The sequence below is a fragment of the Crocodylus siamensis genome, chromosome 6, assembly GCF_052110815.1.
Source record: "Crocodylus siamensis isolate JL-2025a chromosome 6, ASM5211081v1, whole genome shotgun sequence".
NCBI lineage: Eukaryota > Metazoa > Chordata > Crocodylia > Crocodylidae > Crocodylus > Crocodylus siamensis.
Window position 1 is genome coordinate 98867163 of NC_143400.1, and position 26732 is coordinate 98893894.

Here is a 26732-nt window from a genome sequence, read left to right on the forward strand (position 1 = left end):
CTCTTGCAGCGCGAAGAACATTTGAATGTGCAGTATGTGGCACCACAGACATGTTTGCAGCACCACATACCACACGGCCACGCTCATCTGGACACGGCCCTAGGCTGCATCGCCATATGCAAGGGCATGCATTTGCTGTGGCAAAAATAGCCCAAATTTGTGCTGCTGCTTTTTGCTACTGTGCACACCTCTGCATCTAGGGTTTGGGCCAGGACAGATTGTCTTGGCTGGAGTAGGGCTGGACCCAGAAGCCTTACCTGGGGTTTTGGGAGCCAGTCCAGACACTCAGAGCCTGGCCTGCAGTCAGAGTGTGGCCCTGGCCAGCTAGGTTCCATTTTTGGTGGCATGTGCTGCTACTGCTGCCGCATGCGCGGCACTTTTTCTGTGGCTTTTTTTGAAACCAGGGTGTCCTGGTGTCAAATTTTGGCTCTGTGCTGCAAATTAACAGTATGGTTAATGCTTGCACACGCATCACATGCGGTTTGCAGCGCCTCAAACAACTTCAAGATGTCACAAGCCGAACATGCGCAATTGTCTGGATGCGGACCTAAATAACATCTTATGTAAAGAATAGCTAATGTATATTCTTTATAGGCTTAGAATTAAAAATTCTGTATGCTGTATCAAATAATTGACTGGATTTAGAAACTTACAGAAGCCTTTTAATACAGGCATATTTGTTAGTAAGCACTAAGTGTTTTAATAGAGATGGCAACTGAAGTATTTCAAATACTTGCATGTAACATTTCAAAAGCTTGCAGCCTTTGAAGATCAAAATTATTTTATTTTATTTCATTCACTGCTGACTAGTTTTCTGCAACTGAGAACAGTATATTACTGTTGTTAAAATATTTTTCCAAGTTCACTTTAAAAAAATGTTATGTATAAAATGTAATTAGGTCTTCAGTATAAACAGGAAGATAATGTGTTTTCTTAATTAAGGGATATAGCATTTGAAGATTATTTTGACAGTATATTAGTGAAAGAAGTGTGGCAGCTTAAGGCAGTGATGTACATGAACTTTTATGTAAATTAGAAAATCTTGGTCTCATGCTGGCTACCAAGCATAGAAAATATTCTTAATACAAGCGCTTGTGCTAGCAGTGAATGACAAAGGCCATGGATTTTGTTTTTTAACACATTTGCAAGAGCATTTTAATACTGCTTAAAATTTCTGATCTCATGCTTTCTATAAATATAACATGCTTATATGTCTCATGAACAATTATCATGCTGTAAATAAAATGCCATGTATATCATGTTTATTTTATAATAGAAAAAGCAGCTATTCCCATTTCATATTTTGATTGGCCAGTCTTTGTGACTTCATAGTTTACCACTTTATAGAGAGCTTCTGTCATCAGTACGATCATCATCTGTATTTTTGGAGGATTGTCTGTATTTTATTTTCCTTCCTTAAAGGGATACACTTTTAAACATACCAGGGTTTTTTTAAATACCTTCTTAACACTTCAGTATGTTTCCTTATGTATATATTTAACTTTTAGGTGGCCAGGAGGAATATGTCTTGTCTTATGAACCAGTGAACCAGCAAGAAGGTTTGTAGAACATCTTAGTACATTAACTGAATTATTGAAATATTCCTTTGTGTTCTTACAAATCAAATACCATAAAGAGTCTGGTATTATAAAAGCCTAAGTCTGTCTGTCTGTCTCTCCATCTGTAACACTTTATTCACACTTTGATTGGCTGACAAACAGCCAATCAGTGTGAGAACAATCATTCGACTGGGACCTGCCAACATGGTGAAACGCACCGGGATGATGCTGGGGACAAGGGGGCTGCAGCAGGAAGGGGTGGAACGAGCCCAGACCCCAAGCAGCAAGAGGGAAGGGGGGAGTGGGCCCAAATGAGGTGGGGCATGGGGCTCCATCCCTGCTCACTCTGCCCTCCCCGCCCCAGTCATTCTTGATGGGCAGTTGGCTAGTGATGTAATATTGTTGTTGAGTATTTCAGTACTGCTAATCCAGTTCATAAAATATGGGAATAATTAATTAAAGTTGTAAAATAATTTACTGTGAAATCTGAAGAAGTACTAATAAATTTAACTCCTATGTCACCTCTATTTACCATTGACTTTATACATCAGAAGATGTTATATGAGTTTTATAAGATCTAAGGACTTGGTGGTTTTTAATACTCTAGGACCTCACCACCTGCCCGCATTCCATTTCCACAGTCCAGCACAGTGTTGAAGTCTGTTGCTGAATAGTGGGTGCTGAGCGAGCCTGGAGCGTGGCATTTTTATTTAGATTTCTGGAGGGGAGCTCTTGGGTGATGAGCTCTTCAGAAAAATCTATTGTTCAGGCACTTAAGTGACTCGAAGATGTGAAGCCCCCAGCACAACTTCCATTGACCTCATAATTTCTCCCTCCAGGAATGTATCTCTTGAGCAAGGGGTGGGCAATTATTTCAGCTGGAGGGCTGCTTAACGAGTTTTGGTGAGCTGTCAAGGGCCACAAGGGTTGCCCCACCTTTTTGGCAGGAGCCGTGCCCTCTGGTTGCCATCTTAGGACTGAAAGTCTCACCCCCTAACCCCCAGCCTTTGCAACCAGAAGTGCCTTCTGTTGCCCTCGGAAGTACTCCTTTTGGGAAGAGGGGTTTGCCATCTTTGAACTGGAAAAAATCCAAGTCATATACTAAAAATCAAACATCTATTATAATATTTTATTTCAAAAAATATTTTTGTCCTTATTTACATGTGTTCACATAGTTTATATATCACATAATACCTCAAAATAAAGTCTTACTGGATATGGGTGGGGGTTGCCATGTGTGGGGGCAGGTGAGGGGGAGTTTGTGGGAGGGTGTTGGGAAGGGGGATGCAGTGTTTGTGGGGGGAGGGTGTAGTTGAGTTTTTGGGGTAGAGTGTGTGGGTATGGTGAGGTATGAATGGGAGCCATGTGCGTGCATGCATGCATGCACACACACATGCTCTCCTGAGCCAGTCAGTACCCCTCAAAGTCCAGAGCCCACACACCCTGAGGCTCCTCACCACCAACAGCTTACAGTCCCAGCCTGCCCTACACCTGCTTCAGACTCACCCCAGCTGAAGCAGACCAGCCAGAACCTGCACATGCAGCCGTGCCCCAGCCCAGCCCAGCCCAAGCCTGCTCTGGACCTCCCACCTACTCTGAGCAGTGGCTGGGCAGAAGTTGCTGCTCAGTGCAGGGGAAAAGCAGACTCTTGCCCTCACTGCTGCCGGGCCCTTCTTGCTGCAGCCACCCAGAGCCCATGCCTGGGCTGCCTACAGCTCCTTTCTGCTGTTGTCACCACTGCCTCCGGGCTGCCCCGCAGTGGCAGCGCAGAGGAGCCACAGGGCAGCCCAAGCACGGGCTCCAAGTGGCTGCAGCAAGAAGGGCCTGGCAGCAGTAAAGGGGAGAGGCTGCTTTTCCCCTGCACCAAGCAGCAGCTTCTGCCTGGCCGCCACTCCTGGTGCTGCGCAGTATGGGCGAGCGAGTCCAGAGTGGATGCAGACCATGCCAGGTTGTGGCTGTGCGCACGAGTACCACCCCCCCAAGTACTGCAGGGCTGGGGCCAGTGGCCATGACAGCCAGAAGGAACCACTGCCACCTGGGCTACCTAGAAAGGCAGTGCTGCTGCAGAGCTGCCCCGACTGTGCTGCATGGCCAGGTAGCGGCAGGACTGAGGAACCAAACGAAGTTCCTCTGTGGGCCATATTTTGCCCACCGCTGTCTTAGAGATATGTTAAAGTTGGTGGCATTGTGACAAAGATTGTTTTGCTGAAATGTATGTAGTGAGTGCAAGGATTATGTTCAACAACCTGATGTCTCACTTGACATAATGATATTGTCTCACGAGACAAACAGATGCCTACTAGTATTAATGAGTGCACTATGTAAAAAATGTTATCAATTTATCTTTAACAGTCAATTATACTCGGCCTGTGATTGTTTTGGGACCCATGAAAGACAGAATAAACGACGATCTGATCTCAGAATTTCCAGACAAGTTTGGATCATGCGTTCCACGTAAGTCCCAAGAAATACTATGTTGGTTCTAGATTGGATGTGGCCTGTAATAGTCTAGTGTTATCTCTCTCTGTTAAGTTCAAGAACGTTTATATCATAACATACGTTCACTTCACAGAAGTTTTTTAGTACTAATTTATGTTCGCTACTCATTTGTGACAGTTTTACAGTACAAATTGAAGGTATTCACTGGAAGCACTTGTTTCCAGGTATTGTTAAAAAAACAAAACAAAGCAAAAAAAAAAACATATAACAAATAATTTGTACCAATACTTGCATCTTCCGCTTAATGAACATTCACCTGTCCTTAAAGATACTACCAGACCAAAGCGAGATTATGAGGTGGATGGAAGGGATTACCATTTCGTCACTTCTCGAGAGCAGATGGAGAAGGACATTCAGGATCATAAATTCATAGAAGCTGGTCAGTACAACAATCACCTTTATGGGACAAGTGTCCAGTCAGTACGTGAAGTAGCAGAAAAGGTGAGATTTTTGGCAGTTTCTCGCTTCCATATCTTGAACTGATATTTTGTTTCATATACGTTTGGGCAAGAGCCCATGTCTCTCTCTCTCTCTCCCTCTCCCTCTCTCTCTCTCTCCCTCTCCCTCTCGTCATGAGATATGTCCACCATCACCCCTAACTTGTCTGGATTCACCTTTGATCAGCTCACCTGCATCTAGTCCCCCACTACAGCCAGACAGCAACTGGGCACTCATAGGGTGGTAAAATCCTTGGTTCTTTTGAAATCAATGGCAAAACTCTCATTGACTTCAGTGGGGTGATGTTTTCATTTCTAAATTGTATGTGTTATGCCCGTCTGTGATTAAGACAACTTGGCACATTGGCTTTTTCCTCTCTTTTTCTTTCTTCCCTACTTCAGGGTAAACACTGCATTCTTGATGTCTCTGGTAATGCAATCAAGAGATTGCAGATTGCCCAGCTGTACCCAATCTCCATTTTTATTAAACCCAAATCCGTGGAAAATATCATGTAAGTAAAAACAATGTACCTGAAGCTGAAATTGTTTCAAAGACTGTCACGGTCCCTGACTAACCAGTGTCAAGTCATTTAAAAGATGACATAGAACTTGCTCTGTAAAATTTAGTTGTTTATTTTAAGTGGTTAATTTACATAGCTGCATTTCTAAGAGGAGCTTTTAAAACAGGTTTTACATTTAGACTGCTGGGGTTTTCCAACCTGAATCCTGGTGTCTACTCAATGCCAAGTACGGCCATGCTGACTTAACCTCTCTCATTGTAACCTTGTGCTCTTCAGGAGTTGATAGCCTTATCCTGTTTCTGAATCAGTCTTTTCTTAGGATTTGTATTCAAAAGGCAATCAAACACCTTGTTTAAGTAGAACCCCCAATATTTTTTGCTGCTGATTATTTTATTATATTCATCTCAGGGAAATGAATAAACGTTTAACAGAGGAGCAGGCCAGGAAGACTTTTGAGAGAGCCATGAAACTGGAGCAAGAATTTACTGAACATTTCACAGGTTTGTATCCCTCGTGACTGTTCCCTTCATGGACCTGGAATGTTACTGTCTAAAACCGTCTCACCAGAATCAGATACACTCTGGCTCTGCCTTTGTTCCCAGTACAGATAATTTTATATAGTGTTAAAACCATTGCAATGCACTTAATGAATTAACTTTTGGACAAAGGTTTTTATCTTTACTTGCACTAAAACTTAATTTATTTATTAAGGCTTGGAGTGTTTATCTTTTGCCAACTGCTGGTCCTAGAAATGCTAGTCTTACTTATATATTCACTGCTTTAAAGTTTTGCTAGTACAGAGTTAAGTGCTCATTGATGCCTCTCGCCTTTGCAAAGCAGCTCAGAAAACCAGAAAACAGTCACAGAGTCAGGCAGTGCAGGCAGCTCCATCTCCCCACCAGACTGCACCCCTTCAGCAGCGCTGCTGGCTTTGGAGGGGAGGGGGAGCTGCCAAAATACAGGTTTATCCAGGGTGCCATTTTACCTGAGGCAGCTCTTGACTGTAAATCTGGTTTTCACAAGTTTGGATTGCTCATCCAGGCCTCTTGTTTAAGTGTGTCCAGGTCACCTGTTCCAGTGGTTCCTGTAGCCCTAGTAGGCAACCAGAACATAGTCTTTCTGGACTTTCAGAAGGCCTTCAACACTGTCTCTCACCCCATTCTCATTAAAAAATTAGGCGACTGTGGCGTCAGTGCCTACACAGTCAGATGGGTCGCCAGTTGGCTGGAGGGCTGCACCTAGAGAGTGGCAGTGGACAGGTCACATTCAACCTGGAGGGATGTGGGCAGTGGGGTCCCCCAGGGCTCGGTGCTCAGGCCCGCACTGTTCAACATCTTCATCAGCGACTTGGACGAGGGGGTGAAAAGCTGATGACACTAAGATATGGGGAGAAGTGGGCACACTGGAGGAGAGGGACAAGCTTCAACTAGATCTGGACAGGTTACAGGGGTGGGCAGATGAGAACAGGATGGGTTTTAACACCGTACCTTGTCATGCATCCACACATGCATCTCAAGCAGATCCAAGGAGGTGATCCTCCCCCTGTATGTGGCACTGGCCAGGCTGCAGCTGGAGTGTTGTGTCCAGTTCTGGGCGCCGCACTTCATGAGGGATGTGGACAACATGGAGAGGGCCCAGAGGAGGCCACTCGCATGGTGAGGGGGCAGCAGGGCAGGCCCTACGAGGAGAGGTTACAGGACCTGTACCTGTTCAGCCTCCACAAGAGAAGGCTGCGGGGAGATCTAGTGGCCATCTATAAACTGGCCAAGGGAGACCAGCAGGCAATGGGGGGAGTCCCTGTTCCTCCAAGCACTACTGGGAGTAACAAGGAATAACAGCCATAAGCAAACTGAGAGTAGGATAGACATCAGGAGGCATGACTTCATGGTCAGAGTGGCTAGGATCTGGATCCAACTTCCAAGGGAAGTGGTGCTCGCTCCTACCCTGGGGGTCTTCAGAAGGAGGCTGGATGAACACCTTGCCGGGGTCGTTTGACCGCAGCATCCTTTCCTGCCCATGGCCTGGGGTGGGACTTGATGATCTTCTCAGGTCCCTTCTGACCTGACCAGCTGTGAAACACTCTAAAGTTTTGAGACATTTAATTTCTTTCTTGATTATTTTTTGAAGAAGAAGATCCCAGCCCTCTCTGTCCACTACCCCAGCCCCTTGCCCATCTCCAACACTACTGGCTGTATGTCCATCCCTTTGCTGCCTCTTGCTATCTCCTCACCCCATTGCCATCAGTGCAGCATGGCCTGGTTCTTCCTGCTGATGGAGAGGCAGGCAGCCACTGGCATGGGGTCCTATGAGTCAAGGAACTGGGGAAACAATGCAGGGACTATGATGGAGTTGGTGGGTCCTTTGTTTCCCTTTCTGCTGAATCCCATGCTCTTTACTCCCCATTCCTGCCATGGCCTGGGTCCTCTCTCCTACTACCCACCCCGATGTGCTGCCCTCTGCATAATCCCACTCTTGTCAATGCATCACTCCTCCCCAACCTGACTTCTCAACCCCCAAACCCTTAGGACAGTTCTGACTGCCCCCCACCCTCCTTTTTTCCCAGCTCAGCACCAGAACAGTTAAACCTCTACAAAAAATGACAAGCACCCACATTTCAGGTTGTATATTGGGAACTCCTAACACAATGAGCTATGACTTCTTGGTTTCTTTTGGTCATAGTCAGGTCCACTGTTCAAGAAACAGGAATACATCAACGTGAGCTACCAATGTGATGTTGCAGCCAGTAAAGCAAACCAACCCTGGCTTGTATCCAAAGATGCTTCTCAAGTCAATCTCAGGATGTCGTCCTCCCGGTGTACTCAGCCTTGGTGAGGCGGCAGCTGGAGTTCTGCATCCAGTTCTGGGCTCCGCAATTCAGGAAGGATGTGGAGAAGCTTGAGAGAGCCCAGACAAGAGCCACGCGCACCATTAGGGGGCAAGAGAATAGGCCTTATGAAGAGAGGCTAAGAGCCATGGGACTCTTCTGCCTGGAAAAGTGCAGGCTCAGGGGTGACCTGGTGGCTGCCTATAAGTATATAAGGGGGGGTACATCAGGATCTGAGGGAACGTCTGTTCACCAGAGCGCCCCAAGGGACGACAAGGACCAGTGGTCACAAACTCCTCCAAAATGGTTTCAGGCTGGACATAAGGAAAAACTTCTTTACTGTCTGAGCCCCCAAGGCCTGGAATAGACTCCCTCCAGATGTCATGCAGTCACTTACTCTGGACTCTTTTAAGAAATGTTTGCATGCTTATCTTGCTGGGATCCTTTGACCCTAGCTGACTCTCTGCCCCTAGGGCAGGGGGCTGGACTAGATGACCTTTTGAGGTCTCTTCCAGCCCTAATGTCTTTGAAATAGATTATCCTAATTTGTCCTTTTCCCTCTAGTTAGTTAGCCTTCTTAGTCATTGGTATTGGTTCTCTGCTAGTATTATCCCCCAGGTAGAAGAATAGCCACATGCCCCCAAGTTATCTCACATGCAGGTGCAGAGCATGCATAATTTGTGGTCTTTCATACAGCAAATCCACTCTTCCCCCACAAGCACATTTCCTGAAAGTATAAACCTTGGAGAGGTAGGTAGGAGCAGCAAGCCTATATATCCTCCAGCATCTGCCAAGACTTCTGGTTCAAACTTGCAATGTACAGCGGTGTTACAGCTCAGGGCAGTGTTTATAGCATGGCCCTACGAGCCTCTCCTCAGTTCCTGTAATGCCCGGATGACTGGAAAACCCACCTTTGCGTTGCTGCTGCTGTGGCGTGCTGCCCGTTTGTCTCGCCCACTGGGGTGCAGGTCACTGAAGATATGAATTTTCCCTGGCAAAGAAGTTTTAGAACTTCTCGCTTTGTTTTCAGAGCCAGCAAGGGAACTTTCTGACTTCGATATTTTATTTTGCAGCTATTGTCCAAGGAGACACGCTGGAAGAAATCTACAACCAGGTGAAACAGATCATAGAAGAGCAGTCCGGTCCTTACATCTGGGTCCCAGCCAAGGAAAAATTATGAAAATAGAGAGATTTTTTTTATTTTCATTTTCTAACTAAAGATGTCATCTATTGTATTTGACAACTCTTCACTCCTTCCAGAGGAGCGTGTCCCTAGCTCTTTGCAGTATGGGCCACTCCTTACCATCACATTCTGCAGTTCCCATAACTTATCACATTTTGATGTCTGTTTTAGTTTAAATAATTTGTATAATTGCGTGTTGTTGGTTTGCCATTTTTCAGACATGAAGGTGGAATGGCCTTGACCAGCTATTAAGGGTTGGGGGGTGGGAAATTATGTGGTAAAATCCTTAATGTTTAAGGGAAAGTAACTTTCAGAGATTTTCAGAAAAGCTTTATATACATTCTTTTAAGATTTCGTAACAAATGAAAGTCGTCTTACTTAACGATGTTGTAAATTGTGAGCAACTTTGCACGCTTAACTTTAATAGCATGGTTTGGCCGAGGCATTTAATTTCCAGTTTTATTTTCTGAGTTGATTTTTATTGTCATAGCAATTTTTTCTTTATGGGCAGTTAATGAGAAACTTTTTTTTAATTTCCCAGTTAATTATTAATTAACTTCCATTACTTCATAAGGGATATTCATTTTCATAATTTCATAAGGATATTCTTATAATCTATTTTTTCATTTTTTGCCAATAAAATCACTAGGGATAAAGATGTTTAATGTTTTTAATCTCGCTCATGCAACACTATTTACGGTGTCTTACAAAAGTTGTTTGTAGATAATGGTCATCACACTTTTTTTGAGTCCTAAACATCTTTAGGTGCTAGGGAAGTTTGCGTTTTACGAAGGGGCGGCAAATTTTCATGGTCAGTAATACAGAAAATGTTTGCAGAGATGGGTGATCATTACGGTAATGAGACAAAAAGTGAGATTCATAGCCTAAAACTATGTGTGTTCTTAGGGGGTCAGATTTTAATGAATATTTTACCCACAATAACTGCCTATTTTGTTATAATAAAATATATATATTAAACTTTCTTTAACTAAACTCTGTAACTATGGGAATTATTTTCTTTACATAGTTGCGCGCGTGCACACACACACATATAAATATATATATTAAATATATATTTTTCTTTTACCAGCTATCCCTTCCTAGCTTTTTGTTTTGAGAATAAAGATTAAATTAGAATTTATATTCTGTAATCATGTAAAATGAAATCAGGGTATGGTACCTGAGTAAAACATTTGAGGGATATTAGCAGCAAAAAACCAATATGGGCAAGTTCTCCTCTTTTCTACAAAGTTTCAAATGTTTGATTTTTCTTCTTGCCTCCCTCCCACCCCCCCATATGATGTGCATGTTTTTAACCAATGGGAGAATTTGGAGAAAACAAGTCAGTTTTTATGTATGTGTTTATCTCAGATTGCATCTGTGTTGTGTTCCACACCTGCTCTCCATTGGAGGAGAGCGGGTATCTGTGCTGAGCAATTATAAATATCTTTTAGCAAAATGTAGAACTAACATCAGTCATGAAAAATACTTCCGTCCCACCTATTACCAACACTGCCCAGTGCTGTCCATTGCGTATCTGGAGTTATGTATGAGAGATGCATTTCTGACAGCCTTGGTGCATTTTCTCCACCAAATTAGCTTTGATTTGTAAAGAGCTATCAACGACATCCATTCCATTTGTCAGAAAGAGGAGAACAGCTAATAAACTTTATTGTACAAAATGCTTGTCAAATGTGTCTTTAATTGAATAAAAAGGATGTAGAATTAAGAAATCAATTTTGCAAACAAATTGGCAGGAACACGTGAGAAACAATGTGGTGAAGAACCTTGATAACTGGTATCTGAAGTTTAATATACTTATATTAAATGTAGATCACATTTTATGGTAAAGAGTTGTGTTACACATGCAGTAGAGGACGAAGTGCTGCAAAATGTGCAAGGTAAGGGAACATCAATGTGTCGTGGTGATGAAAAGGATCCATCTCAGTTCTGCCCTGTGAAGGCAGGGAATACATGTTCTGCTCTGTATTTTTATGAGTTATTCTGCTTCTGCCACTAGAAAGTATTCTCAAATTGATACCACATTAGTTACATGAACCAGAAATGCATTAATTTTCTGAAGCCTTCTGTCTGAGGATGAAATTATTGAAAAGTAACTGTGGATGTTGGGTGCACAAGTTGAGATGCATTAAAAGGATCTGGCTTCTAAACTCAGCTTCTAAACCCTTTTGTGGTCCCCCAAACTGAATGTGTGTAATACTCTGAAGATTTTTTTTTATGTTACATATTTTTCCCTGGAAAGCTAGCCATCTTTGTGATTATTTCTTTAAAGTAAGTTTTTCTACTTTTAAAAAAAAGATACCCTGAAGCCACGTTTCCTGGACCATCATGGCTACAGCAGTCCAAGCACACTACTGTTTTGCTGAAGGAATTACAGAGGTGGGAGAACTTGAGTTCGACCCTCTTTCCCACTTCTGTATTAAAGGATGAGCGTATTTCAGCAATTCCCATGATGCTCTTCTAAGCATTTGCCAGGTGCTTGTTTGGGGGTGGAAGTCCGTTTCCTTCTGCATGTCTAGTGGCCATTTTGTAGCCATCTCCCTGGATGTTTTTTTGGCTTCCACTTTATGCTCTGAGTGTGTAAGCCTGTGTGTACAGAGTATGTATGTGCTGTGCACATACGTTGCTATGTATCCACACGCCTGAGTCCTGTCCCAGCAAAGACAGCTGAGTGGTCAAGGCGCTCATCTGGGAAGATGGCGACCTGAGGTCAGGACCTTTTCATTCGAGGAGTTTGAACCTGTGTGTCTCCAGCTTCCCTGTGCAGTGCAGCTGTGAGCGGGCTACATGAGGCGCTTCCAGGCCCACATCCCACCCTCCTTTTGACGGGGGGCCACTGCTCCTTGTGTTCAGCAGTCTTGGATAACGTGAATGGCAGGCAGCTCAGTGAGGACTGTTCTGCCCTACTGAAAGCAGAGTCCAAGCTGAACCCGGCCTGCTCCCTTCCAAGGTAGGAGCCACCCACCTTCAGCTTGTTCTTTTCCTGCCAGCCCCTCATACCTCCCAGTCTTGGCTGCCTGGGGGCAGGGGCGCTGCTTCCAAAGGAAGGCTGGACAGGCCTCTTCGGGATGCCTCCATACCTTGCACCTCAGTACTCTTGAAGGATGAAGAGAATCAGTTGTTTTACTACTTGGGTGAACTGAAAATGATGCTCGTTGCAAAGCTGTAATCTAGTGCCAGTAGAAGCATTGTTTTCTATCCCATCTCCTCTTCCAGTTGATTTGGAGCTAACAAACTAATCCCGGCTTCTGAACGTTTTCACGTGTGTTCTTTTTTCTTCTGCAGATCGTTCCAGTCAGAATCAAGTTACGATTGTGCCTTTAGCAAAATAATTCTCTTTTTGATGCTTGTTGCTGGGCCTTTTTTACCATTACAGCCTCACATGTGAGTTAGGCCACCTTGCAACTGTAGAACCAGTTTGTTCATCTCTGACCAGATGCTTGCAGTGCCCTTCTCTGGAAGGTTGCTAGCCTCTTCTGAAGATCAAAAAGCAGGTTTGCTTTTGGCTGCTGAGTTCTGCTCCCACCACAGATGTGAAGCAACAATAAACTGATGAAAAGTGACATTTGGGGGAGAAGATGCTGTTCTACCTCCAGCCTGAAAACCTCCCTTTCCCTTGGCGTGATGGTGCCAGGGGCAGGGGTCATGAGCAGATAGATGGCAAGAGATAAAGTAGAGAACTGAGCTAATTACCACTTAGCATAGCATTTCTGTGAGCAGCAAACACCCTTACCTTGGGCCAACAACCTGCTTGAGGCAGCCTGTCACATGGGCTCCATGCAGCCCTTTTGTTTGCTAGGGAAAGGAAATCTCGGCCTTCCTTTTGCAGAGAGGTCGTGGGATGCAGATCTGCTCTTGGGATGCCCTTTTCTCCTCCAGTCCCGGTCCAGTCAGGAGTGGCCAATCTCTGTGGCAGAAAGCCTGGCTGTGTCTTCCCCGTGAAAGGAAGACTGTTCACAGGGAGCTGGTGGATGGATATATCTTGTAACTTGTTCGCCCCTGCTAAAGCCCTTGTTCTTCAGGCTCTGCCAGCAGATGCTGGACGGAGGTTGGACTCCCACTTGGGTGTGCATGCGTGTACACACACACTCACACACACACACACACACACTCACACACACACACTCACACACACACACACTCTCTCTCTCTCTCTCTCTCTCTCTCTCTGTTGGAGGAGTAGAGAACTTGCCCTTGTGTGGCCTTGGCATGAATTAATTGCATGTCACAATAGTACCTCTCACTTGGTGGTGTGCAGTTATGTCTAACCATCCAAGGCCTTTTTGTCAGTATGCAAGCAAATGCTCAGAAACAAGAGGTTATTACTTTGGCTATGAACAGATGTGTATAGAGGCAGGGTCCTGGGAGACTGTTGTCCTTCAGGTGTTGTTGTTCCCTGGGAGCCAAGCACTGGTGTGGGGCTGAGATTCGAGGGGAAAGGGGCTTCAGATGAGCATTACTGTTAGCGCACACCCCGATGCGATGTGGCTGCCTTGTCCAGGAGGAGGATGCTGACCAGCAGGGCTTCAGCCTCGGCTCCTGTTGAGTGGGGGGACAGGTGGTGTCAAGAGAAGGGGTAATTCTGTGTTTTGGGGCATGGCATGTCTGACAGCTGCCCTTTCATTTGTCTGTTAAAAGGAGGATAAATTCACAAGGATAAACGCTTGAATTGGAAAGAGGGAGCTCTGGGGGAGCACAAAGACAAAACAAAAACTTGCATGCTCTGCCCATCTCCACCAGTTGATTGCAATACCACTTCCAAGCAACAAATAAGAAAGCACTTGACAAATAACAACAGAGAGCCCCTCTCGGCACCCTGCCAGGGAGCTCCAGTAAGTTGTAGTTCCGTTATGCCACTGCTGAATGGAAACAGGGAAGTAACTTTGCTCTAGGCACCCAGTAAATCAGAAGCAGGGGGCAATTCTTAGGAAGCACCCATGATAAAAATGACTTGAGGTCATGGCGGGGGAATAATCATCTGAACCTGAGCTCCCAGCAACCTACAGAGCTATGTGACCCTTGGAGGGTGTCGTCCGGAGGAGAAGACCAAGTAGCGGAGAGAGGATCTGCTATTACCTTTGGGTTTGGCCCAAGTGCAACAACCATTATTGCCCAGGGCCCATGTGCATGGTTCAGGAGATGTAAATTGGCTAGGATTCAGAGCAGAGCCGCCAGAGCCAGGAGGGAGCAGGAGAGCTTGTTTGGGCATCAGGTGTTATTAAGGTAAAGTTGATTTATTGGGTGTTTCATTTTTAACATAATTGTGTTCATTGTTCTGTTCCTGGCACAGTGCCACCGGTGACTCGTGGGTGGCTCAAAGGAGAGGCGTAGCTGGACGTGGCTGCGGCAAGGCCCACGTGCGCACTGCCTTAAAATCAATGGGCTCTCGCAGTTCCCACACCCGGAAAAAGAAACCCCTGAAACGAGCGTGTTTCATGACTGCGCTGAGCACCAGTGTGCTGCGAGGCCCGGCTCTTCCCCAGCAGGTGGTGCTGCCGAGGTGGCAGTGCCGGGCTCCGTCCCAGGTGCTCTGGATTCCCAGCTTCAGTTCCTGCCCGGGACTGCAGCAAGCTGAACAGGAGCCTTCATCTCCCATCTCCCAGAAGCGCGTGGGGGTAACTGCAGACCATTAAGCAGAGCAACCCTGGCCTCGGGCCACTGATCGCCGTGGACGAGCAGACGGCCTGGCCCCTACTCGCTGAGCCCAGGACTTGGCAGGCTGGGGAGTGTGGAGCTGCCTCGTCTGCACCATGAGGATCTTCCAGGTGCTTTGTTTTCTGGGCGTCCTTCATGCTGGTAAGTGCCCTCCAGGGCCAAGCACAAGGTGCCTGTTGCTGTTTGGTGTTGCTGTCTCGCTGGCCAGTGGTGGGAGACAGCCTACAGGGGTTCAAACCATCTTGGGACTGTTTTTTCCTGGAGAAGGGAGGTATGTGGTGAGGGAAAGAGGAGGTGAGTGAAGAACAATACCCTCACTGTAACCTGGCAGTGACTGCTTTGCTTGATCCATCCAGTTTACCCCACCCGTCTGCTGCTGAGCTCCTGTTTGTGCTGCAGAGGCATTAGGTTCCTGCAGCGCTTCCTACAGGAATAGGTGATTGCCTGGGTGACATCTCCCCTCTGCCCTGTACCGTGTGGTGCATTGACTTTCCCCAGCCCCAGGGTGGTCCAGCCCCAGGGTGGTGCGTTTCACGGGTGCTGTTGCCAACATTCCCAGAAACCGTCATGAAGAAAGATACCAGGCACACATGTAAAATAGTCTAATCCTAATCTTTGAGACTTCGTCTGGTAAAAGCCCCAGAGAATATTAGCTCCACACACTCTCTGGACACTCTTGAATTGTAACGTAATACCAGCATTACTGCACAGTTCTGTTGTGTAGGTAAAAGGCTTGGCTTTTTAATCTGAGGGCAAGAAGTGACTGAAGTAGAGTCTGAGAGAGTGCAAATGGGACTTCCCATCTCCCGCCATCTCATGCTAGATGTATGTCTGCAAAGCAGCCAGGACACTGCATAAATGTGGGGTCAGACACTAGCTTGCTGTTCTAACGCGTGCTTGGCCAGCTGCAGGAGGGCAGCTAACCACAGGCCATCTCTGAGTTCCTCGCCCCACTCCAAATGGGTTAAGTCGTAATCATACTAAAAGGGATCCTCTGTTCAGGGCAGGCACCTGGCCAGAGCTGGAAGCAATGCTGCTTGCAGCAGTTTGGCAAGAGGCAAACTTAACACTCACTGCCCTAGCAGCTGAGCGAAGAAAGAAGTGGATTCATACGATTTCATCGCATATGTTAGACGGGAACAGAGCCAAGCAGCAGGGGCCATTGATCTTTCATCTCCCAAATTAACACGGAAGACTCGTCCCCGTGTACAATAGAACTATGTCTGCGCGACTTGTCATAGCGTTCGGTGGAACGCGAAGATTGGAGCCACGCTGACCCTAGGCCACGTGGAGCGTGGACAGAGTTGTGAAAAGTAAATGAGCTTGATTTAAGAGGAATGGAACCCAAGCCCCTTATCTGTGGGATAGTAACTACTATCAAAGGGAAGGGAACGCAGAGTGGGAAGGTGTTCTATTCACCCACGTACTGACCACTGCTTCTGATCGCCCTCCAGCCTCCTGTGCTGGGATGCCAGAGATGCCTTGTGTCTTCTGCTGGGTCTCTAGCCTCTGAGAACTGTAATAGCCCAGGGACTGGTGCAAAGTAGTTTCTCCCCTCCCCTGAATTCAGCAGGCACTGAATTTTTGTGCACACGGTACACACCTGCTCATGCCACAAGGTCTGTGTGAATCTGTAATGCAGGCTGGCCTGGGCCAAGAAACATGCATCAGGGTCTTGGTTTCAAGTTACGCTGGCAGATATTGGGTCTGATTTGGATGGATGTTGATGTCAGTGGAGCTGCTTGTGAGTTGTGCTGTAGTAAGCATCCAGCTTCTTCGTATTATTTGGCTGAGGGTAAAACTCCTGGGCTCTGCGAGGCTGAGTCATAGCACCAGAGCACTTCCAGCTGGAAGACTTGCCCTAGGTACTGGTGGGTATTTGCAACACACCCTTTCCTGCAAAGCCAGGAAAAATAGCTGCCGTGGATCACCATAGGTTGGATAGTATGAAGAACTTTCTACCTATGACAGTGGTTCAGCATTGGAGCAGGCCTCCTAGAGAGGTCAGGGAACATCCATAGCTGAGCACATGTAGAAGCAGGCAAGAGAGACTTTTGTCTGGAGTGGTTCATGCGGGGATGTTGCTGCACTGCCCAGGGTGTTGGACTAGATGCGGCCCCCACACTGAGGTCCTGTCCAGCTCTGCTTTCCTACTATTCTCTACAGAAATCTTAGCTGAGCACAAGCTAAGTCAAGTCGGGGAAAGGAACACAACACCAGCAGCCTCAAAGGCACAGTGTATACTAACTGACACAGTTACAAGTTTTAGATTAATAGATTAGATTAATAGATTGTGAGGGGCTGGAAGGGACCTCGGAAGATCATCGGGTCCAGCCCCCTGCACCAAGCAGGAAAGACAACTGGGGTTAGGTGACCCCAGCAAGGTGACTGTCCAGTCTCCTCTTGAAGTGTCTGAGAGTGGAGCTGGACTTGGACCCTCAAAAACCAAACTGTAGAAGCAGGCACTGAATTTGTGCAGGGGCCATGCACCAGCTCATGCAAGATGTGCATGCGTGCGTGTGTGCATGCGTGTGTGTGTGTGTGTAATCAGCAGGCAGGGGCCAGCCTGCTTGCTGCCTGGCACATGCCCTCACTTGGTGCATGGCAGTGCTGGTTTACCCAAGCAACAGCCTGTTTGCAGATGCACTTAGAAACCAAGGCAAGGTCCTTCTTTGGCTTAGAGAAAATGTCCTTCATCACTCAGCAGATAACTGCCGTGGGTACCTGTGCCTGTCCATTTATTGGTGCATCTTTGGATGGCTTTGGGAAGGGCTTCTTACAAAAGGGTGTCCTGGGAAGCAACTTTTCCAGCCAATGTAATGCCATAAGGATCATTTCTGAACACCTGGGGCTGGGCTTTCATGCAGGCTAACAAGAGGTAGGGCCTGGCTCCAGTGTGCATCTGGTCCCTGCACAGGATTTCTTTGGGGAGGTCGCTTGCTGCTGAATGTTTGAGGTCCGACTCTTTTATAATCGATCTGTAGGCTCAGGTACAAAGGAACAGTGTATACTAAAGCCTCTCTTGACGTTTTGCACAGCCTGCGGCCTGCCGCACATCAGGTGGTGCACCGTCTCCGTCGAGGAAATGGCCAAGTGCAATGACATGAACTCAGCCTTTGCAGAGGTCAACATCCTTCCCCGTCTGTCCTGTGTGAGAGGGGGCTCAGCCAGTAACTGCACCTACTTGATCAAGGTGAGTACTAAGCTGTTCCACCCTTGGCTGGCTACTTGGAAAGCAGGGAGCAGGGAAAAATCATTTGCCCAACTGACAAAGGAGACTGCTCTGCATTGAGTAGCTGATAAAACCAAATAGGGGCCTCCTTGTTTACAGGTGCTTGCACCTTTCAAGTCTCCCTGCCTTGACAGGGGAGTTTCCATTTAGTGTTTTCCACTAGGTGCTGTCTTCTCTGCTCAGGCAGACCCAGTCACGAAGAGCGAAAACAAGAGCCTCAGACCTTTCAGAACAGCTCCTCTGCTCTAGTATGTGACCCACCTCCAAAGGAGCTACAGGGAGGGGGGAAGCCCTGGGATGGGGACTGCGTTGACACAGTACTCTGCACCAGTGGAGCCCTCTTCATAAGGGCTAGAGGTGCACCGATACATCGGTCCATATCGTGTCGGCACCAATACAAGAAAAATTGACATTATCAGCAATCAGCTATTTTTGCTTTATGTGGCTGATAAATGCCACGTGTATGTGTGCAGCCCCAGCAAGCCCACGGCCAGGAATGCAGCCTGGCAGCGTGGAGAGCAGCATCTGTCAAGTCTGTTGTGGGGAAGGGCAGGGGGAGGGAAAAGGGATGGGGGGCCAGGTCGGGGCCCCCCACAAGGAGGGAGAAAGTGGGGCAGGGGCAGACACTGCACAGCCAGAGTGGGGGAGCCATGGGGGTTGTGCCCCCCAGTCTGGAGGCGGGGTGAGGGCAAGCTGCCACTGCAGGCTGGGGCTGGGGGTGCCGCTGGGCTCTTCCTGGCAGTGGGGTGGGAGTTGGGCTCAGGCTGCTCCTGGGGCAGGCGGCACTGGCACTGGGAGGGAGGCTATGGGGGGACTGTGGCAAATTTTGGGGTGGCTGTAGCTTCCCACAAGCCCTCCTTCCCGGTGCTGCCACCGCCTGCCCTGAGTGCAGCCTGCCCCGCCTCCCTCTGACAGCCGCAGCTCTACGGTGCTGAGTAAACAGTCCTGGGCAGGTTGAGCGGCGCGCCCCTTTTGAAAGGTTCCTTTCTGAGAGCGACGGTGGCAGTTGGATAAACAGAAACCTCGCTGCTCCAATAATTCCCTTTTTGTCCGTGACCCACCATGCATGCCGCCTCACCTGTGTACAGGGACAGACAGCTTCAGGATCCTGGAGGGCTATCTGTATTGCTCTGCAGAAACTGTTGTTCTCCCTGATGCACGTTGGCTCTCCTTATCTGGAAGAGCAATAAACCGGCGCCACAGCAGAGCTGTGGCAAGGGTTCATCTGCACAGGGCAGTTTTGGACTGCCAGGGAGCTTGCTCTTGCAAGGAAGCTACCCTGCACTTAGCATGCATTAACGGTGTCCCATCCACCACCAAGGGGAGAGGGCTGTGGTGCAGGGGAGTGGAGCAGGTGCAGCAGCCAGTGAGTGCCCTGTACCCTCATGTGCTGTAGCACCTTCCCCAAAACTCAAGTCCTGTCCTCTGTTCTGTAGAGCAGGTGGAGGAAGCCAAGGAGGACTGGGTCCTTGCAGAGGGAGTTAGCAGTAAACTGAGCCCAACAGATTAGCTTCTCTTTGTCGCCTGATGGCTTTGTGGAATTATAACAGATTTATGGCAACCTGGGTGAGAGCAGCGTGTGACCCTGATACATAATGGGCCAAAATGTGTTGTGTGCTCAAGAACCAGGAGGGTGTCTGTATGTTCGTGTATCCAAATTTAGGCACCAAACTACAATTAATGGGGGAAGAGAAACCTGGTTGTCATTATTTTTACAGTTGTGCCAGTGGCCATCAAGGTGCAAAGTGAATTAACCGAGAGAGGCCAAACTAGGCAACACCTACAACCCAAATGAGAATTTGAGGGGAAAGGATGATAAGGCACACAAAAGCCACGGTGATAAGGAGCAATGTAGACCCTGTGAATCGCGTATACGTGGGCAAGTTGTTCTGTGGCTTTGTGCAAAGCTCTTCCCCTTCCTTGGCTCCATCCACGCCTGTCGTCATCCTTGAGTTGGAGTAGCTTTGGCGTAGGCGGGGAACAACCAGCCGTGGGACCTTGTTTTGGTGCTCACTAGAGTGTAATCTCCCTTCGGGGTTTGCAGCATGTGGTGCGACAGGGCGCTTAGCACGCCAGGCACTTGAAAAGAGGAAGAGGCCTGCAGGCACGGCAGAGGCCAGTTGGAGAGTCAGCTGGCCAGACCAGGGCTGAGCTTGAGGCATATACTCCCAGGGGCCGAGCTGGCCAGGGAGTCTTGCCCTGAGCATTGGGAGAGGAGCTCCCTGGTAGCATCTGAGCTGGGGTGAGCAACTTGGGCAGTTTGTGGAAAGGGCCAAGGGGAGGTGAAGAGGTCCCCGCTGGCCCAGAACGGAGAGGGGGCCCCGAGGGCCAAGGAGCCTTGAAGTTTATAGCCCAGGGGGGGTCAGTGTCAGCAGGGCCGGGGAGCCCAGAGATCTGGAGCCCATGAGGGACGAGCGTAAGCAGGGCCAGGGCCCAGAGATGGGCCAAGGCTGAGGAGGGCCACAGCTGGAGTCTAGTGAGACCAGGGCAGCCCAGGGGTCTCAGCTGACCTAGGAGCGGCCACAGGGGCCAGAGAGAGGAGCCAAAGACGGTGGCTCACAGCCAGAGCCCAAGGAGGCCAAGAAGCTCCTAGCCCAAGAGAGGGGAGGACTTGGGCTGGGAGCCCATAGCCCAGGAGGGGCTCGTATCAGCTGGACTGAGAATCCCCTGCAAGGCCCGGGCCTGGGGCAAGGGGCAGTTGGAGCCATGCAATGAGCCCTTAAGGCAATGAGCGGTGACACGAGCGCCCATGAGATGCGACTTGGGAGGCCCCGGGACAACCTTCCTGTCCCGAACATGGCATTTCGCCCAGGCGCAGCAGGAGGAGAAGGGGAGCGTACCAACGAGGGCTGAGGCTGACGTGTCCTGGCCACCCCTGGAGCTGAACCCCGTTACAGTGGTCAGAGAGCACTGCTGGGCTTACTCTCTTCTGCTTAAAATGTAAAGTCATGGTCCTGTCCCCATCCCAGGGCTGTCGCACGTCCTGGGGCTTCTTTTCTTCCGTCAGACCCGACTATTCCCGACCTGGTGCGTTAACTTCTCACAGCGTTTGCCACAAGCAGTGATGAGCTGGCGGTTTCAGAACTGGCAAGTGTGGTTGACAGCACACTTCAGGCTCATTAGATGAAGGTGCTGCATGTGGGTAAACCTTTTTTTAATTGCTGTGTCGTTCTTGATGTAGTTTTATGTCTTCAAATACCTCAGAGCTCCTAAATTATATTTCACTGCTTGCTGATAGGAAATGAATGGCTGGAAGAATCAAAGGCTAGAGGGTGAAAGTGAAGCATTTGCAGCTCTTGCCAGGAGCTGATGCATGGATGTCCTGCCTGGGGCCTCTCCACTGACACAAATTCATTCACCCTGTTGCAGGAGAACGTGTTTTCTACTCCTAAAGAACGTTTAGCAAGCGAAGGCACAAGGATTTCCAGGTTTGCACCACTGGTCATACAAAGCCTCTCACTCATTCTGCAGAAGGCAGACACCAGTTCCCGGGTGGTGTTTAGCTCTTGGGGTGCAGGAATTAATATTGGAGTCAGTTATTGATTGCCCGGCTAGAACACTGAGGCACCTCTGTCATGGGCCAGGGAGCTGCACAGCCCTGCCAAGGGCCTTCCCCCACCCCTCCAAACTCCCAGTCCGGGGCTCAGATGGGGCGTGAGGGGCAGGCAAAGCAGGATGTGGGCAAGGAAAGCTGAGCTATGAGGTGGTCTGGATTTAGCAGCTCAACCTAGCCCAGTGGGAAGGGTCTGCGGGCACTCAGCAAGCTGCACTCCCAGGGATTGCAAGGAGCTAAAACAGCCGCTGTGTGAATGCTGATGGAGTTTGGTGTGGAGGGGGCCAAGGGAAGGCAGGCTGGTAGCTGGTCATGGCTGTCATAAGTGACACCGTGAAGGCAGGGCAATGCTGTGGGATGTGTGTAGGGCAGAGAGTTGGAGGGCTGGATCCAGGGCTGTTCTGCAACAGGCCCCAGGAGTTTGTCTGCGGGGGTGCGGAGGGACGTGGCTGGGGTTGGTGGTGCAGAAGTGGGGAGCTGCGGTCATTGTCACGGTGCGGGCACGGTGCACCAATGGCACCTGCCCATCAGCGGCCCTGCAGGGCCCAGGCACATAACGAACAGAGCAGGGCTCTGCTGAAGAGGTGTGGGGATTGTCACAGATGTCTCTAGGCCGTGTTTTTCGGGTTGTGCCTAGTCTGCACCTCCTGAGCCTGTAACATTTGTCAGTCTGTCCCAGTGTCTGAGACAGCCCTGCGAGGAGCTGCAAAGCCAGCGTGTGTTAAGTGCTGAGCTGGCAGGCAGGACACCAGCAATGGCCTGTGGCCATTTCTTGTGAAGTCCTCCAGCCAGTGCACAAAGCTGCAAAATCATGGGATGTGCCTGACCCTGGACTGGCTCCTTGCCAAGCCCTGCAGAGCTGTTAGCGCAGTCATGCCTTGGGCGCAGCTCTGTCCTTGAGAGCAGTTTTCCCCGCTCTCCTAATGATCTACGAAACCATTGCAGCTGTTCTTCCCCAGACAGAGCTGCCTGTGATTGGTGAGCCGGGGGATAGACTGAACTCTGCTCCCTGAGGCAGGACCGGCATGGGGGAGGCACCAGAGTTGTCAGCGACCAAAGGTCTGCTCCCGCATGATCTGGGCTTAGGTCCACGGATGTGCTTACGCTGTAAGCAAAGTACAACCTGGTCGCTGTCAGCTGGCAAAGCCACCCAAGAGCATCTAATAAGTGATCTCCCCTTGGTGTTGGAGTCTTGAATGGGACCAGTGGGCACTTCACAAGTGCAGTGACACGGACAATGCAGGGTCTCTCTGTCACAGAGTGGATCAGACTGCCCCTTTTCAGGGGGAAGGGAAAGTGTTTCCTTGCACTACCCAAGAAGCAGCCTTATTCGGTCTCCCTCTCCCAAGAGGACACTCTGCAGCCCTCCCTAGCATGGTGCCATGCAGGGCAAGCCTCTAACGCCAAGACCTTGGCTCTTCCCAGTCCCTGGCTTCCCCGGTGGTCTTTAGTACCCCCATTTGGGGTGGGTCAGAGTGCCAAAGTCCAAGAGCACAGCAGCCTCTGCTCAAAACCAGCCAGTCCTTGTTGTGCTGATCCAGTTCTCTCCTACCGTACCCCGGTGTAATGATGAGATGGGAGGCTATCGTAGGAAGCAGGCGGCTCTGGATTTCGGCCATTGTCTGGGCTAAGGTCCCCGAGGTCGAGTCTCAGGATTGTAGGCTCCCAGGGCCCAGCTCCAGCCCTACCCTTGCAGGAGCCTGGTCTCACCCTGACAGGCTCTGTGCTTGTACCCCCAGTCCGCTGCCCAACACCACAGTCCTACCACTAACAGCAGCACTAAGCCCTTCATCTGAGGTGCCCTTGGCTTCCTCTGCCCCTACAGCCACAGCTGGTCCTCTGGTAATTAGATGCAAACAACAAGACATGAGCATCTGCTCTCAAACAAAAGGTTCTCCATCCTGGCAAGCCCTGGCACACTGTGGCAAAGCTACTATGCAAGGCCCCAAAATATTTATCTTTGGCTGCCTGGCAGTGCAGGAGCTTCCTGCAGCTTCTCTGCAGCCTGGAGTCCTTCCTCATCCAGTCAGGCCAGCTCCCCCCTGGAGCTCAGCTTCCTGCAGCCTGCAGGGCTGGATTGAGCCCCTGCCTCGGGTCCTGGGCGTGTATGTGCACATCTCTCTGGGTCGCCTGGCCCAGGCCCGTCGATCCCGGGCTGCACCTGGGGCCGACAGCCATTTTATTCAAGAGTCGTCTGCCACTGTCAGTTTGTCCAGGAGGCTGGAGCCATCCATCTGATCCTTGGCACGTTCTCTCCCTCCTTCCGTAACGGGGCTGGGGCCCCACTACAATTTAGAGATGCCACTATTCAAAAAAACCCCCATCTCCTATGAGAGAGATGACTTTCTTAGCTGACTTGGAAGCTAGCAGAACAACGTCAGCATATATATACTTTTTAAAGTCCACACTTTCCTTTGCTATCAATATTTCACAGTCTGAAAAAGTTACATTGCCACAAAAATGTCTGTCTGAAATTGAAAATATAACTACTTTGAGATTTGGACCGGAGAAGGATGGAAGCTAAAAGTGGCCCCAAGCACGAGGGCTCCCAACACACAGGCACGCCGACGGGGGAGGGGGCGAGGCAAAGGCTGGGGACGTTGCTGAAAATGGAGGTTCCCATGCCGTGTATGCGCTAGCGGGGTCTTGGAGTCGTGGTGCCGGAGGCTGGTCCATGGTCAGCCCCGTAGCTCCCACAGTCAGGTGCCAGTCGACCACAGCGGCACCTTCCCCACCGTGTTTCGAGCAAGAGCAGAGCTGGCTAAAAGGCATCTGCCACACGCAGCCCTTCATCCGCAGTTGTTCATAGGAGGCTGACTGCCAGAAGGACGGACCTGGCAGCTCGAGGATGATGCCAGCCATGGCTGCGAGGGACTCTGTCCTTTGCTGTGGAGGGATGCTAATCACTGTGATAAGAGACAAACTCTGGCCTTGTTTTCTCACAGAATAACATGGCAGATGCTGTGACGCTGGACGGTGGCTCCATCTACCAGGCGGGAAAGGAATATCACCTGAAACCTGTGGTGGGAGAAGTGTACGATCAAGGTAGGTGCAGGGAACAGGAATGACCACACTGCTGTGTCCAGTGCAGTCTCTCAGGTGTTTCCTGCGCTTTTAGGCCGTGCCCCAGGTACTGTGTGCTGCGCTGGTGATAAGCTAAGGCAGCTCAGTGTGCAGATGCTACAGACAAAGAAACCTTGCTCATGAACCAGATCAGCTTTGTTTCCCCCTAAAATAACCTGTTGTCTCTTATGTACGTTGGAGAGGAAGGAAAAATACTGAGCTGTGCGATCCAGGTGGGAGCAGGGTCTTGAAAGGAAGAAAAGTCCTGTCACCCTTCCTCACCCCCTTGTTCCTCAGAGAGGGCGGGGGGCCGGGCAGCTCTGCGGGGAGTATCTTGGTGCAGAGGGCTGAGTTATAGGTGGTCTGGCCTAACAAGCCCCTGAGGGAGGGAAGGCAGGGGTCTGGGCCTGGGTCAGTTCAGGAGTCGCGTTACCAGATCCAAAGGAGAACCCGGGAGCAGAGTCCACAGCACAGGCCAGGTCAGGGCCAGGGTCAGGGTTTGGGAAGCAGACACCAAGTTACCAAGTCTAAGGGATAATGCGCAGGTTGAAGTCTAACAGCATTGGTATCCAGGGTCAGGAAGCAGATTCACAGGGAAATCCAAAATGGGAGTCCAGGAACAAAGTCAAAGCCGGGGTCAGGGACCAGGAAGGCCAGAGAGCCCAGGGACCAGAGGCTTGTCGCAGCACACCAGGGTCACGACTGTGGCCGGGAGGCTGTTGCCAGAGTGAGAGCAAATGGGGGGACTCTGCTCCAAGCAGCCAGGAAGGAAGGCAGCTGGTTCACTGGCTGAGGCAGCATGTGTCCGCAGGCAGGGGTGGCCGTGTAGGCCATTAGCTCCCATTCGGTTCCTGACTTCTGGCCCTTCCCCACCCTTGCTGTCTCTGCTGTCCATCACCAGAGCCAGGCCTGGCCAGGGAGATGGGGGTGGGCTGGCTCTCAGAAGGGGGCAGGGAGTGTGACAGGAGAGGTAGATGTGGGCAGGGGAGCCTGGCTCTTCCCTCTCATACCTGAGAAAGAAGTACCCCCCAAAAGGCCTTGCTACAGCACAGCCCCTTTGGGAGGCATTTCCTCGGTGCCAGGCTCTATCCCTTGTGGTGCCCTACTACAGGCAAGTGGGTGTTCAGCAGCTGGCACCCTAGTACGCTGAGCACCGCGTGCAAATCAGTGAGTCGGCTCCTGCTGCTCTGCCAAGGGAGCCACCCTGCTGCGCACAGCACTGCTCCCGCTGAGGTAGCACATGGCCCGCTTTGGGCTCTAGGGGAATGGTGCTGGCCATCAGTGGGCTGAGGTGTGCATGGATGGTGGAGTGTGTCCCCAAGAGCCCCAAGCACTGCCTCCTTTTAAAGCCCCCCAGGGTAGGAGCCAGCACCACTTCTCTTAGAAGTTGGTCCCAGACCCTAGCCGCCCTGACCATGAAGTCGCGCCTCCTGATGTCTAGCCTGAATCTACCCTCTGCCAGCTCGTGACCGTTATTCCTGGTCACTCCTGGCAGTGCTCGGGGGAACAGGGACTCCCCCAGTGCCTGCTGGTCCCCCCTGACTAGTTTGTAACAGGCCACTAGATCCCCCCTCAGCCCTCTCCTGTGGAGGCTGAACAGGTTCAGGTCCCGCAGTCTCTCATTGTAGGGCCTGCCCTGCTGCCCCCTGACCATGCGAGTGGTCTCCTCTGGACCCTCTCCATGCTGTCCACATCCCTCCTGAAGCGCGGTGCCCAGAGCTGGACGCAGTACTCCAGCTGTGGCCTGACCAGTGCCGCACAGAGGGGGAGGATCACCTCCCTGGACCTGCTCGAGATGCATCTGTGGATGCAGGACAAGGTGCGGTTGGCCTTCCTGACCCCGTCCCCACGCCGCCGGCCCATGTTCATCTTGGCATCAGTGATGACTCCAAGATCCTTTTCTGCCTCTGCGCTGATGAGAAGGGAGTCCCCCAGCCTGTAGGTATGGTGCTGGTTCTTCCTCCCCAGGTGCAGCACCTTGCACTTGTCTATGTTGAATCCCATCCTATTCTCATCTGCCCACCCTTGTAACCTGTCTAGGTCCGATTGCAGCCTATTCCTCCCATCTAGCATGCCCACATCCCCCCATATCTTAGTGTCATCAGCAAATTTGAGCAAAGTGCTTTTTACCCCCTCGTCCAAGTTGCTGATGAAGATGTTGAACAGTGTGGGCCTGAGGACCGAG

At 49.8% G+C, this 26732-nt stretch overlaps 2 protein-coding genes across 21 annotated transcripts in view; both read left to right on the forward strand.

Annotated features, from left to right (window-relative positions):
- The window catches only part of DLG1 (discs large MAGUK scaffold protein 1), a 313387-nt gene extending 303371 nt beyond the window's left edge, over positions 1-10016 (forward strand). For all 14 annotated transcript variants that reach the window (XM_090054468.1, XM_090054470.1, XM_090054469.1 and 11 more), the window contains 6 exons: positions 1509-1559; positions 3912-4013; positions 4327-4499; positions 4898-5007; positions 5425-5516; positions 8914-10016. In XM_090054468.1, the coding sequence (XP_089910594.1) occupies positions 1509-1559; positions 3912-4013; positions 4327-4499; positions 4898-5007; positions 5425-5516; positions 8914-9020 (635 nt within the window). In that variant the 3' untranslated portion in view covers positions 9021-10016. The remainder of the gene's footprint in view (positions 1-1508; positions 1560-3911; positions 4014-4326; positions 4500-4897; positions 5008-5424; positions 5517-8913) is intronic.
- Positions 10017-14439: 4423 nt separating this feature from the next.
- MELTF (melanotransferrin) overlaps positions 14440-26732 on the forward strand; it is a 57888-nt gene continuing 45595 nt past the window's right edge. For 3 of the 7 annotated variants that reach the window (XR_016443000.1, XR_016442999.1, XM_090051971.1), the window contains exons 1-3: positions 14441-14840; positions 17738-17892; positions 24430-24529. Coding sequence is in view for 3 of the 7 variants with exons in the window: in XM_090051971.1 (XP_089908097.1) it covers positions 14795-14840; positions 17738-17892; positions 24430-24529 (301 nt within the window). In the remaining 4 variants the exon portion in view is untranslated. Of the gene's footprint in view, positions 14841-17737; positions 17893-24429; positions 24530-26732 lie in introns of all 7 variants that reach the window. The other 4 variants (XR_016442998.1, XR_016442997.1, XM_090051973.1 and 1 more) reach the window with 2 other exon arrangements.